This window comes from Rhinolophus hipposideros, assembly GCF_964194185.1.
Source record: "Rhinolophus hipposideros genome assembly, chromosome: 23".
NCBI lineage: Eukaryota > Metazoa > Chordata > Mammalia > Chiroptera > Rhinolophidae > Rhinolophus > Rhinolophus hipposideros.
In genome coordinates, this window is record NC_138069.1 from 17,927,438 (window position 1) to 17,941,910 (window position 14,473).

At 43.3% G+C, this 14,473-nt stretch overlaps 1 protein-coding gene across 3 annotated transcripts in view; it reads left to right on the plus strand.

The window, feature by feature from the left end:
- ARHGAP26 (Rho GTPase activating protein 26) overlaps nt 1-14,473 on the plus strand; it is a 446,018-nt gene that overhangs the window by 356,308 nt on the left and 75,237 nt on the right. For all 3 annotated transcript variants that reach the window (XM_081036347.1, XM_081036348.1, XM_081036346.1), the window contains exon 20: nt 11,165-11,318. In XM_081036347.1, coding sequence (XP_080892473.1) covers nt 11,165-11,318 — 154 coding nt within the window. The remainder of the gene's footprint in view (nt 1-11,164; nt 11,319-14,473) is intronic.

Below are 14,473 nucleotides of genomic sequence, written 5' to 3' on the forward strand. Positions count from 1 at the left end.
CCTTCCCCTTCCTGTACATACACAAACTCAAGTTTCTCTTGTCCGCTCGGTTAGAACTGGGTTCAGCTATTGTCAGTTGGTTGTTTATGTTCTTGCAGACGCTCCATGGTCATATTTCATGCTGTGCACTTTAGGATCACGGTGACACCTGTCCAGGTTTGATGTGACCTTACACAGAGGACATATCTTAGAGGAATTGTGCTTGCACGCACACACACGCACATCTACACATACCTGTCCTCTACCTTCAGAGTTGGCATATGACATTTCTCAGAACCTCATTTCCTCTTCTGTCTGTGTGCCTGACCTCTTTTGAGTTTAATTATGCTTTTTTCCCTCATCGATGTGCTTGCACCTTAACACTTTCTCTGTGTTTCATTGGTCAGCCCTCTCTTTAGTTCCTAGCTGAGATGCTTAAAGGGCCTGAAACGCCCAGAGTAGCTCACTTGAGTGCTTCCATTGCCATCGTCAGCACGTGGTTGCTCCCACCTCTCTGCAGTGGCTCCTGCTCTGCACAGAAGCTGGAGCCCGTTCTTTTCTCTCCCAGGTGCATCTGTGCCAGTCCTCTCGACCTCAGATTGTCACTTGCCTCCCTCTTCTTGGAGAGAAAGCTCCTGAGAGTCACTTTCCGAGCTCATAGGCTCCGTCCTCTGTATTTGCACCTGCACTTCAGGCTCATGGAAATAACTGACATGTTGGGGTGTGTTTTATTTTCCAAGAGTTTTTCCTCCTGTGTTGGTAGACCAGTTATGTGCCCAGGCACCTATGTAAGACTCTTCTGCTTTAGTGCAGTCTTCTCCAGGTGGATTTTTTCTTTCTCTATAAAGATAAAGCTGTCTTTATGCTGGCAGTAGTCTCTTCCCAGAATGAGGAGCTGGATGCCTTCTCATGCTCTGTGCTGAGATTTCGATCAGTCACAAAGCAGCATGTGGCTCCTCATAGATAAGTGGGGCTAGGAATGAAATGGGAGTAAGTCTCTGAGATTAAAACATGGGGGCAGACAGATGGCTCAGTGGGTTAGAGCGTGAGCTCTTGACAACAAGGTTGCTGGTTTGATTCCCACATGGGATGGTGGGCTGCAACCGCTGCAACGAAGATTGAAAACGGCAACTGGAATTGGAGCTGAGCTGCGCCCTCCACAACTAGATTGAAGGACAATGATTTGGAGCTGATGGGCCCGGGAGAAACACACTGTTCCCCAATATTCCCCCCCCCAAAAAAAGGAAAGAACAAAGGCAATGATGGGGAAATGCAGGATGTAGATAGAAAACATCATAGCAACAAATCAAATCATTTGGAAACCAGTGAATAGTGTAGTGAGAAAGGGGCTAGATATCCAAGTGGTCTGTACCTGGTCGAGGAATATTTCCTGAAAGGGGAAAGTCTGAGAAATATGCTAAAGGACACTGGAGTCACAAGCTGGTCAAAGGACCGGAGGGTGGTCTGTGATGCTTATGGGGGGAGTATATGAGAATCTTTCTGTAAGTCGCCGAGGGGAGCTCTCGTCTCTAGCACTGAGGAGAGGGCTGTGGGGAGATATGTTCTCAGACTGAACTTGAAAACTATTTTCCCATAGAAATTGACTTTTTGTTTTATGTCTAATATATATGGCTACATAGTTTATCACACACGATTTCTGGTGCTGGTACTGGGCATAGCAGCATCTCGTTTAATCTTGACAATTAGATGACACAGGTACTGTCCCTATTTTACACTTGGAGGAAAGTGACATTTATATTAAATAATGTACTCGGGGTCACACAACAACAAAGCAGATTTTAATTCAGTCATTCTGACCTCAAAGCTACACTATTAACCAGTCTTTTTTTTTTCCCTTCCCATTCCAACTCGTGGGATAAACCATGTCCTAGAAGAGACATGGTTCTGTGTGCTTTTGTGACCTAGCCTTCAAACCCAACCTGATTTCCAAGGGAAAACTGTTTCCATGTCTACTTACGAACTTGAGTTTTAAAGTTTCTTTCATTAAACTAAGGACCTGCCTCTAAAGAGCTGTGGGGCTAATGTGGAAGGAAAAATGGATGCATTTGACAAAGAACCTTAAGTCCAAGCTAAATTAGATCATCACTCAATTAAAAACAACAATAAAAATAAAAATTATTACAGCTCAACTAATGTGCCAAGCAAGCTACTATACCCCTTATTATCTCATCCTCCCCATCGATCATCACCCCATGAAGTAGGTTCTCGTTGTCTACATTTTACAGACAAGTAAACTGAGGCTGAAGTCACACAACCGACAAATGGCAGGGGAGTGATTTGTACCCAGGTGATCTCTCTTCCCCATGCCATGTTGTCTCCAGAAGGGTACCTAGGTCAATTCTTGAGCCACAGAAGTGAAAACCATGCTAGACTGTGTTACAGGAGCAATAAAGCCGTCTGCCTCCGCTTCCAGCACTGCCCTGGGGGCAGCTGAACCATATGGAATGGGTTCCTCAATACGCATCCGCCCCTCCAAATCTAGTACCAACTCTGCAGGTTTTTCAACTGTGCTGCCAGATGAATGCTAACAAAAGAGAGCACTGTTGTAAGTTTCCACACAGATACATCATACAGCAAAAATTGGACTGGTATATCTAGGTGAAAGGTACCGACATGCAACCTGTACTTTTTCTGGACAACTGTAGAAAGCAGAGCCAGAAGAATCAGAGGGAACCAGCAACCAGGTCTTGTACCTTTTAGATTTCTTCTAAGAAGTTGCAAGGTGACATTTTATCACTGACGTCGTCCGAGATTTTTAGTACTTACATCAAGGTGTTGAAATGTGTTTCTTGGAACAGTAGTTCTTAGACTTGAGTGTGCAATCGAATCATGGAGGAAGCTTGTTAAAAATACAGATGCCTGGTCTCCTCCCTGGCACATGCTGAATCAGGAGGTCTTGGCTGGAGCTCAGGTATCTGTATCTTTAAAGTGCCCTGGTGGTGCTGACGCACTGTGGTTGAGAAGCACAGGCTTGGGGGGAGGGCGAGACTGTGGAGGCTGCTTATCTTCTGTCACTATCAGAACATCTCTTGACTGTCAGGATTTGGGGCAGGCTGGCCTGATGGTGGAAAGCAGGAGCTCTGCAGTCCCACTGCGTTATTTCAGTACCGTCTGCATTACCTACCAGCTGTGAGACCTGCAGCACATGACTTGCCTGTTCTGCACCTCCGTTTTTCTCCATCTGTCAAATCGATCACCAGCAATAGCTTTCTTGGAGGGTAATTACCATGGTTAAGTGAACCAGTGCATGTATGGAGCTTGACACTAGGCCTAGAACACACCTAATAAATATTAGCTACAATTATGACGATTATTGCCAGGTTATATCTTTGCCTTGCATTTCACTAAGAAAGCATTCCGCCTCTGGAGCCTGCAGGCAGATTCCCAGTGTGGGAGGGTAACGCAGAGTCCCTGTGACCCCAGTGAGGGTCCGTCTAATGCTTGAGTACAAATACATCAGCAGGCTGGGATGAGTCGTACAGTGTTGATGGGGGTGGGAATGGATTCTTGGGGTTCGTTTTACAGGGATCATGTTAACTAGCTGCTGGGATTATACTCTGATTAATTCTTTTCGTTCAGTTAATTCATCCTGGACCTTCTCCCAGACAGGCCCTGGGAGAGGTTGAGTATTCAGCTCATATACTTCTTATGTGTGTCTTCCTTGTTGAAAAAGAACTGGGAATGCCTACTATTCAAAGGCTTACATAATGCCTTTTCTCCGAGCAGACAGAGCTGCAGCGTGTCTTTCCTCAGAGTGCCGCTGCAGATCCTGGGCGCTCTGGACACACCTGTTTGTCTTGGCAGACGACATGTTTATCCACATGGATTCTTATTGTTACACGGACTGGAAGGTGTCATGTGGCTCTTGGCTTAATTATGTGTGGTTGCCATGTGTGACTGAAAACTGCATGTGGCCATTAAAAAAACGATGCCTTGGAAAACGAATGGCAGGAACCAAATTCAAGATGGACCATTAAATGGAAAAGGCATATTATAGGCTCATATCTGTGGCATTATCACTAAGTGAACAAAGCAGGTCGCACATTAGGTATGATGTTATCCCACTTTGTTAAAAGGAAAAGGTATACGTGTATATATGTATATTTCTACGTATGGAAAACCGACTGGATGTTTACACACCAAAATACACGTAGGATATTTGTATGCTTTTCTGTACTTTCTAAATTGAACCGGAATGCATGTTTATTATGTATTAACTAATTTTTACGTTATTAAAAACAAAACCCCCTAATTGTACATTTCAGTTATTATCAAAAAAACCCATTTTGCAAGGAGTTGTGATATAAAAATAAGTAACTATTTTAACTAATAGTTAAACTAATAAGTAACTAATTTTCTTTTTTCTAATGAGCGATAGTATAAGCAGTCTATATGTGGACTCCCTCAGATATTGGGGTACCATAGATTACAAAGAGAGTGTCCTAACTCAAAAGTAAGTTCTTGGGTAGAAAAGAGAGCTAAGTTACGTAGCTCTCATCACTCACCTCCCTGTTCAGCCATTAATTGGAGTCTCATTTGTGTGTTGTGGGTTTTGAAATTCTGTTGTTTCAGGGCCTGGTGTCCCGATTGTGCTTCCATGTCTCTCATTCTTGTGAGTCATTTCAACCCAAGGCCAGCTACAGTGACTTCCCCATTCTCTTTTGAAATCCAGTTTTATTGGCATCCTTTCCTTTCGCAAAGAAAATGGTTATTATGAGTGCCGTGAGGAGAGAATAAGTCAGTCCACACAGGACCCAAATCAGTGGGGGTTTTGCTGAAGACAACTTGCCACAAGTTGTAATACCATGTACTGTGTCCTATGGTCCAAATAATAGATTGACCAGATTTTTCACTTACCAACTCACTGTTTAGCCCATGACAGTCCAACCCACATTTTTCAGATTATTTTTTAAAACATCGCCCAAACTGTTTTCATGTGTTCCAATACATTGCCCAAACTGCCTTTTAAGATTATTGTTATAGGGACTAAGGCTGAGTCAGCATGAAATCAGACCACCTCAGATTTTAGTGTGGCTTGGCATGCTACTATTATCAAGAGCAAAAGCTACAGGGGGAAAAAAATTGCTTCAGAAAGTCTGATTCCCAGCTTCCCGTGTACTTGGGTGTTTCCCAGAGATGGTAAACTCAGAAATTGCTATGCACTCATCGTTTTTTATTGCAAAATTCATTAAGCTGCCACCCTATTATCATCCTATCTTGTCAAGATGATACATTACAGACTTCATTGCAAAACTCTTAACAAGCAGGAGAAAGTACACCTCTCTGGCTACCACAGCACAGGAAAGAAAGCCTCTGGGTATTCTGGTTTTGCTTTAATATTTTTTTCATAAAGCTCTGGGTCTTTATGGAACTTCCGTCTGTCTGGCAACTCCCTTTTCTCCCTTTTTGATCATGTGGAGAAAGTGTTCCCTCCTTTGGGCTTTGTGAGGCATCATGAGCTGCTGCTGAAGAACAGTCGTTGCCCCTCTTCTTTTTGACAGCTAGTCTCAGACATCATGCAAAGACAACATGTCAGCCTGTATGCTGACAGACGTCCATGAGTGGTGGGAAACCTCCCCCAGAGTGACATCGCAGGTCTGTGTTTCGTATTTATTCTCCAGCTCTGTGTACTCAGTGGGCCAGGCGTATTCAGGCCTGCCAAGGCATGTGAACTTGGCTTGGCTCTGCATGTGCGTTTCCGGCGTCGCCTCTGGGTTCGGTGATAAACAGAGACCCTGCCTCTTGTTGTGTGGTGGGGCTGTCACTAGAGTGAGTGGAGTCACTTGGTAAATATGGAACGTGAAGTAGCTTAGCTCCCAGATTTCCATGGCAACCCCCAGAACAAGTACAATATCACCAAAATTATTCTGTGGCTTTCTTTTTTTAGTTGCAGTGATTTGGTTGCAGACTCATGTTTTTCCGCTCCTGATTTGTACAAAACACACTGCCCACTGGAACCAGGACTGTGGTTTCAAGGACGTGAGCGGTCCCTGTCTGAAGCACCTGAAAAATTCAGTCCCACAAAACTGCCTCTTTCCGTGCTAGCAGAACACATTTTGATTGTTTGTTGTTGCCTTGTAGTTATGATTTAGTTGATAACCGTTCCTGCAGCTTTGGTAGATACTATGCCTGGGCTCGGCACCAGCTGACGCTGCCCTCACAGGTCACCGTGATGGGTGCTTGCTGTATTCTGTGTGGGCAGACATGCTCCTGCCCTTCACTAGTTTGCATTTGTAAGGACCCAGTCCACGTCCAGTTAGTCACTCCTCAGAGAATATACATTCCTGAAAGCATCCAGCGCATTACCCGTACGTGTTTACAATTGTTTGGGGATTGATTTGATCATTTCCTCGTTTCTGGGCTCTTATTTTCTGTGACCAATAGGAAGAGAGATTCTTGTTGACAAACATGTTTGAGGAAGGGAAGCATTTTGACTGACTTCCACCGGTTAGGAATACTCCCGAGCTGTGGTGGACATTCTTTCTCTTTTGGTCATTTAAATGGTTCTCTATGATCGTGTTGACTCATACCTGGTTGGTGTTCTTCCTTTTCAGTCCACTAGTCTATAATTTCTTCTCTTCAGCAGTGCAATTGCCATCCATCTTTCTTACACGTTCTGATGAGGATGCCAGAGCTGCTTTGAATCATCAGTGGCTCAAAGAAGTCCAACTCTCTCATATTTGAATGATTTGGTTAATTTTATTTTTTTTAAAAAAAGGTCGTTTAGGCTGCCTGTTCTCGTTATGTTTTTCTATCAGAAGCAAGAACACATTTGTCCACCTAACAAAAAGCCTCCTGTTTTGAATCATTTTACGGAATCATTTTCTCTTTATTTCTTAATTCATGTCAAATACTTTAGAATTGTTCTCTAAACAATTACAGAATCATTTTCTCTTTATTTCTAAATTCATGCCAAATACTTTAGAATTGTTCTCTATGTAGTCTGCCATAACCACTAAAACATTTGACTTTCTGTTGATTTTATTCTCTCCCCTTTCTCGGAGATAATCCTCACCTTCCTGCTCAGGATTGTCAGCATTTCAGCTTAGAAGTCTATCCAGCTAGAGGTTCCCAGTCTCATGCCAAATTAAACTGTGATGAGTTTTGCAGTCAGAGAGACCCAGATTTCCAGTTTTCCTTATCATATGGCCCATTAAGGGAGACCAGTAGAAAGTGTGTATTTTAGAGTGTATGTTTGGCTGTCTTGGCTGCAAAACTATGAAATCTTATGATTAATTGTTTTTGTTTTGTTTTCTTTTTGGACAGTGAACCTCTTTCTGTGACTTTTTGCTTTTGTTGTTGTTTTGTTTTGTTACAGGTCATGCCGTAACTGAAGGGTTCTAGATACATAAATATAAGTCAAAATAGAACCTCAAAAAGAATTATTTCTTAAAAAAAGAATTCCAGTGTCCTCCAGTAAATGAAATACTAGAAATTCTTAAGCTCAATTTGGGTGTAGCACCCCGCTTTATTCTATTGATTTTTGTAGTTCAGGGAAGGTCATGTTCTCATTTTCTACCCCATGCTCCTTCTTTTCTGGGTTTATTTCCTACAAATACCATGTTCCATGCTGCAGCTGTCCTTGTTAACTCTTGGAGAACTCCCGTCTTTAAAACGATAATAGTAGATATGTTGTTAAAATTTTTACCTAAGTCTAGTTTTTAGAATCACATCTGTTTATGAGCATTAGAATTCTGATAAACTATTTTGTAAAGCACGACATCTTTATATAATGTGTTTTTCAATTGTGATTTCAAAGTTTTATCTGTCAAATACCCGATCTGAGGTTGCTCATAGTCTACCACGAATAAATATATGCAAGTTAATAAATCTGCTAGTATGCATCTCAGTAAAATACCAAGGAATTAGTGTAGGGGTCTGCTAACTGTCTGGGGACCATGTTTGGTACTCAGTGATGCTTAATAAACATTCATTGAATAAGTGAAAATTGAAGAAGATTTTATCTCAGATACTCTGTTTTGCTAGTGGATAGTAAAGCAGAAAAAAAACAGTCCCAATAGTATTTTAGAAAAACTAATATACTTTAATCAAGGTATTGTTTTTGATTTTTAGAATCATAACTTTCTCATGGGCAATTAAATATAATCACAAGAGAAATAGGAGCTACAGTTATACTCTTCTATTTCCGATGAGTTCAGAAAATTATGTCATGTAAACTTGGCCTCAAAGTAGAGTTAAAAAAACTATTCATCTCTCCTCCCATTTAAGGCATAAAATATTTCTGTCGAACCCCAAAGAAGTGTCTTCTTCATTTCCCTTTTTTATATGGTGGTCTTGGGCTCCCCACAGTCTTGTAGGAATCTTGATATGATTATTTTGTGCAAAGGAAAATTTTACTTAGACTGATTCATACTGATAAGTGGCATATCTTTTCCTTCAATGATCCCCTAATTATGTAATTTTAGAGTTGTTTTTCTTCCCAGTAGCAAGTTCACATTTGCAGGCCCAATTAGTCTGCCTACATCTTGGCTCAATGTAACTCTTTTGATTTTTATTTCTTTGTTGTTGTTTCTGTTTGAAATTTAAGCTCTTGAAATATGAATAGTTCTAAATCTCAGGAATCAACTTAATAATCTCCTTTTTTTCAAAATCTACTTAGAGTTTAGGAATCTCCCAATAGCCTCATGGGGTTTTTAACTCTTCTGTAGGGTTTTAAATATGACATTGAGAATTTGCCAAGATATTAGTGGTTATTTGGGGTGTGTGTGTGTGTGTGTGTGTGTGTGTTTAATGCGAAGCTTACTTGAACATCATTTCATAAGCATAATGTATTTTTAGGCATATGACTAGTGCAAGGGGAAAAGTTTCTTTTTACCTGATCATGATTTATGCCAGGGGCCACAAATTCAAGTGCCAGTGGATGAGCAAGTAACTGAGGTTAATGAGGTTAGCTGGGAATAAAACAATAAGGACCAGAGGGACTGTTTGGAGAGTGTGCACTGCCTGAAGGGGGCAGTTGTTTAATAACTCCAGCTGAGGTAGATGAAAGGCTGGCTGTAGAGGCAGAGCTGGTTACAGGACAAGAAATTGCCACTCTTCTAAAACTTATCACCTGACCCCAAGGACAGACCCCAAGGTGCGATGGACGGTTGGTGGTCTGGGAGCCAGCTAAGACTGGCTGCAACAAGCTAAAACCCACACGGTGACAGATTTCACCTAGCAGATTTCACCTAGCAGGGACCCTACATTCATTATACACTTACTACAGTGCATTAGCATGCTAAAAGACACAACCCTCAACGCCATTGTTGGAAAAAGAATGACCATAAAAGGACACAAAATGGCGAACGGAGTCCTTCCTGGAAATTTCCCAGAAAATCCTTGAATATTCCTCCTGCAAATTTGAATGGAGAGCCCCCAATTAAAGGAAGGCTGAACGTAGTCTTAAAGCCCAGCATGAGCAGAGAGGCTCTGTCTATGGAATAGCCTGCTTCTTCCTTCTCTGCTTTACTTTTATTTCAGCTCATGCTTGAATTCTTTCCTACGCACTCCCAAGAGCCCACTGGTCAAGTCTCTGCTCCTCCCCGGGCAGAGGCATCGCCTGTTCTCCTGCAACATCTGCCAGTTGAGAGGATACGTCTGGTGGTTACTGTGCTCCTGACCGCCCGGCTATAAATTAGAGGTTCCCATGACCCTTTCCTTGGGTTCGATTAATTTGCGAGAGTGGCTCACAGAATTCAGGAAACCCATTTGCTCACTAGATTACTGGTTTGTTATGAAAGGATAGAACTCAAAGATAGCCAGACAGAAGAGATGCACAGGGCAAGGTATGGGGAAAGGGCACTGGGATCGCATGCCCTCTCTAGACACATAACTCTCTCCCGACATACGAAGTGTTCACCAACTTGGAAGCTGGAAAAGTATTTTTCAATCATGACATCACCCCCTTTATTGTCTAAAGACACCTGCGTTCAAATGTCGACCTCTAAACAACCATGTCCAGGAGTGTTGCCCATCTTCTTAGGGATATAGCCTATCTCTAACTAATTTTGGAAAGGTCCAGTGAGGATTAATCCAGTTAGGATATTTCTTAATATATGAATTGATTGCCCAAAATGTCAGATGACTTCAATATGGTGTATGTATAATGAATGTGGGACAAGAATGACATTCTTAAGCCTTTAATAGTTTGCTAAAGCAGTGGTGCCTGTGCTATTTAGCTAAGTCATCCCAAAAATGTTTTCTTCTGTGCATGGTTCCAAGTTTTTTAAAGATGGGAAGAAACAGAAAGTTCTTTTCTTTGAGCAATGTTCTAAAGTTTACAAAATGCATTCTTGCATATGACCCCACTTGATCCTCTTGACAGCTCCTTGAGCTGTGTAGGACAGGTCTCGTTCCCCCATTCTATAGATGCATTAGCCAAGAAACAGAGAGTGAGTGAAAATGGCCTGAGGCCACACAGCCAGTGGGATGGAGTCTTGAAGAGGACTGGGGTTTTCTCCCTGCTTGCTTAGTAATATTCTCCAAGTGTTAACATGACTGCTTGGACCTGGTCTCAGGTTTTTATATGCAAACCACTCTGCAGCCCTTACAGATCTATTTATCAAAGAGCTAACTTGAAGCTATAATAAATATCAACTACAGAGAGCTACGGCACCCCAGAAGTGTATGTCTGGGGAGCAGTCAGGGATTTAGACTGCAGAGTCGTAAGAAAGTAGATGGTTTACTAGAAGATACTTTATGGGGAGAGGCTATAGAGTTGGAGGTAGAAAGTGGCCTGGGCAATTAAAACAATATTGGGGGCAGTTTTAGAATAAAAGGTGAATATCACAGAAACCAAGAGGATCTTGTTGAATGGAAGGGGGCTCTGAAGGCTGCTCTGTGTTCTGACCATCTGCCAATCAAAAGAAGACATAATATATGGTGTAGTGGGAGGTCCACTCCTAGGAAAAAAGCTAGTCATATGAAAGAGAGGGTATGTGTTGTCAAGCTCAGGACAGGGGTGGCCATAAAGTTTCAAGTCAACTGTTCCCCGTTGACTTTTCCACTTGTCCTTACTCTCTGTCTTTTGCTTAGCTGTCGGGACCAGAGATTTCACTCCAATCTCATTGTTTGTAAATTTTTGTATGTGTAGGAACAGACTCTCCCTATGGAATGATATTAATATGGGGCTTGTGGCCTTTGTTTTTGTTTTTTTTTCCAGATGAGCAAAGAAACAGCATCATCAACTCCAGTTTGGAATCTGTCGTCTCGTCAAATACAAACAGCATCCTTAACTCCAGCAGCAGCCTGCAGCCCAACGTGAACTCCAGTGACCCAGATCTGGATGTGCTCAAACCCACCAGGCCCAGTTCGCTGTAAGTCTGATGCCTGCTCGCCTGCCATAGTAGGCCCTTGGGCAGCCACTCGGCCCAGACTTTGCTCTCTGGCCCCATCTGACATTGAGCAATGTCTTATGAACATGATTGAAACCTTCTCCCTAAACTTGGAGCTTGGCTAGTTGGTTGTGAATTAATCATTATTCGTAACATACTGCTTCTTGGCCTTGGTGATCTTTGATTTACCATCCTGCTGAGATGGCTTTGGTGATGGCTATTGCCTGTGCTGGCTGCTGGGCATGGAAAGCAATTTCTTTTAGTTTTATAAACATCCAGGCACTGTTGTTCTGTAGAGCAGTAGCCAAGTCTGTTTCACTCATTCATGTCGTCTCGATTTCCCTTCTCCCTGACTATATGGAGAATGTCCAGTGCTACCTCCGTGTCCACTTCCAGAAAGTGCCCCCCACTCCCCCACCCCCACCCATAGCTTTTTGGACTCAGATCCTCAAAGCTTAATATGACTGATCACATACCAGAGACTATGAAAGAGAAGCACTTTCTTGTTTCATTCTTGGCTGTTGAGTACCCACAGCCAAGACAGGCAGTTTTGGGGCTGTTTGTCCAATCCTCCATGGAAATTAGATCTACTCTGTTAGGGCCAGAAAGTTCCCCCTTGTGGTTTCATCCCACATTGCTTAGCATGCTTCCTCAGACCGCCCCATAAATCGTGTCAACTCAAGCTTTTGCCGAAAGAATGTGAGGCCATGACCAGAACAGCTGGACTCTTAGGCTGCAGTTGTATAAGACAGGAAAAACAGTGGGCTTTGCCTTTCTCTAGTGAAAATAGTTTGTGGTTCAGCCACACATCACCTCAGGGCGATGGTCTCGCTTGGCCAGCCCCAGGATGTCAGAACCTTTTCGTGCCCGTCTCCATGCCATGGTTGCATGATCACACCTTGCCATGCTAGCCCTTTATGATATTTACAGATCTGAAAAACGGGCCCAACAATTTTGCCTTAGAAGAGACTAAGGGATATTAAGGTTTGAGAGGAAAAGTTCCTCTGAGATGGACTTAAGAAGCAGTGAGAACGCAGCAGCAGTGTAAGATGAAGTCATGCTTTGAAAAACTCAGGTCTCTTTTCAGTTGTTGGCTTTAAATCAATCCTGTCTTGATACTCAGGAAGTTTAATGACCGACCTGTTACTTGGTAGATAATGTGTTTGCTCACCAAGAAGCAGACCAGTGCCTGAAGAGCTCAAAATAGTTTACCTTGTTCAGCGTATGGGCGGTGACTTTCTCCGGCTCCCGGGACCAGACTTGCCCATGGAACCTCCTTCCTTGCTGTATGGCTTTCCCGGGTGCTCCTGGGCCCACTTTCCTAGACTTGAAGGGAAGCCTTGTTTCTTTTTCTTTCTTTTTCATTTTATTTCAACCTCTATACCTACCAGTTACTGAAGTTATTAATTGCTCACCCTGAGCATGGTTGAATTTCTAGCCCAGGTTGCTTCACATTCCCTAATTTTAGCCACAGTACCAACTAGTGGTCTTTGTTTCCAGCAGCCGGAAGCTGGGAGCCCCCTGAGTCACCATGGAGTACAGTGTTTCTGAAGAGGCTGCTTTAGCAGCTAAGTAGAAGGTGGGGTGGGGTGGGGAGGGATGTCTTAAACACGTCCTCGAAGAAGGGTTTTGGGCTTTTCATTTTTCAGTTGTCTAGGTGTGATTTGTTTTACATAACTGGGGGTTACTCCACCTTCTTCTTACCGCCCAACGGGACTGTTCCCTGCCTGCTACAGATTTGGAAGGGGGGGCGGTTCCCAGAAAAGGGAGGGTGATGCCAGGAACAGTTCTACCTGCTTGCCTTTGGAGGAGGGTTCAAGGTAGGAGTGTGGGTGTGTTTCCAACAAGACTGTTGTCCTTCCAAGATGAGTGAATATCTGACTTACCTGTGAGTCTTGACCAAGGAAGCCTGTTCTTGAGGTGGAAACAGTGCGATGCCAGCGCTGATACCAGAGTTGGCCACAGCCCTGAAGGAGGGCTGCGACTCTGCAGCAGGTTCATGGACCACTGCTGACACCCAGGGCAGTGAGATGTTTGTGCTTCCCTGGTGTTTCCTGCTGGGGATTTGCCTGGACGAGCCATGGGCAGAAGCTGGGAAGTCCTGATAAACAGCAGCCCTAGTCCTTTCCTTGCGTAAATGAATTCTGAGAAGTCTACTAGCACACTACGCCATGGTGAATGGGCATAGTTGCCACCAACTGAGACCACTTGGGGATCCCCCTCAGTCTGGACCCTTTTATTTGTTCTGTCTTTGTTCACTTTGTAACGCACAGGGATCCTGCAACAGCAACACTTAATGATACAGATGAAAACAGAAAACAAAGGTGGGGTGGGGGATTGCCATTAGCTTGACTGTTAATTTAGCATACAGTGGGGAGCCAGTTACCGGAAAACTGTTTGTACTTCTTTTTATTTTATTCATTTGTTTTTCGTTATTTTCATGATGAGTGGAATGATCACTATGACCATGTAACAATCATAATGAAAGAAGGACGTTTGGGACTCAGCACCCTTTGGTCCTTCCGAGACCACATTTTGCTGTCTGATTTTCTAATTCTCCAAGGAGATAGGGCCCGTTTGTTTATGTGGGCTTAGTGCTAAATCAGGGGTCAAAATTAGAGTGCCGTCCTCTAACCGTGCCAAGGCAAGGCTGCAGGGTTTAAATCATTGGCAGGTTCTCAGCTAGACCTCCTGAAGTAGCCATCACTCCTGAAGATCAAAGGATACTTGGTAAGCCAGAACCAAAGTCCAGCTAGTCTAAAATTGTCAGCAAGGATGAAAGGCCTATTTCATGCCCAGACCTATACTACACTGTGTAGAGTAAATGAGAAAAAGAGGATTCCTGGCCCCCCTAACAGCGTACAGCCTTGCTAAGGAGGAAAGTATGGCAGTGCTAAATGGGACTTGTAGCTCCTACGTGTGTTTAGAGTTCAACAGCTATTGACTGAATATCTGTTGGTGCATTCACCAGTCAGAGTACTGGAAATGGTGGAGTAGATGAAATGTGAGGTGGGCGTTAGGTAAGATAACATGGTGGGCATTAGGTAAAGCTTATGATGAAGAGCATTCCAGGTCAGGGGGATGAGAGATGATCCAAGATGGGGAAAACAGCCTACAGATGTGTGTGCTGAGGGAGG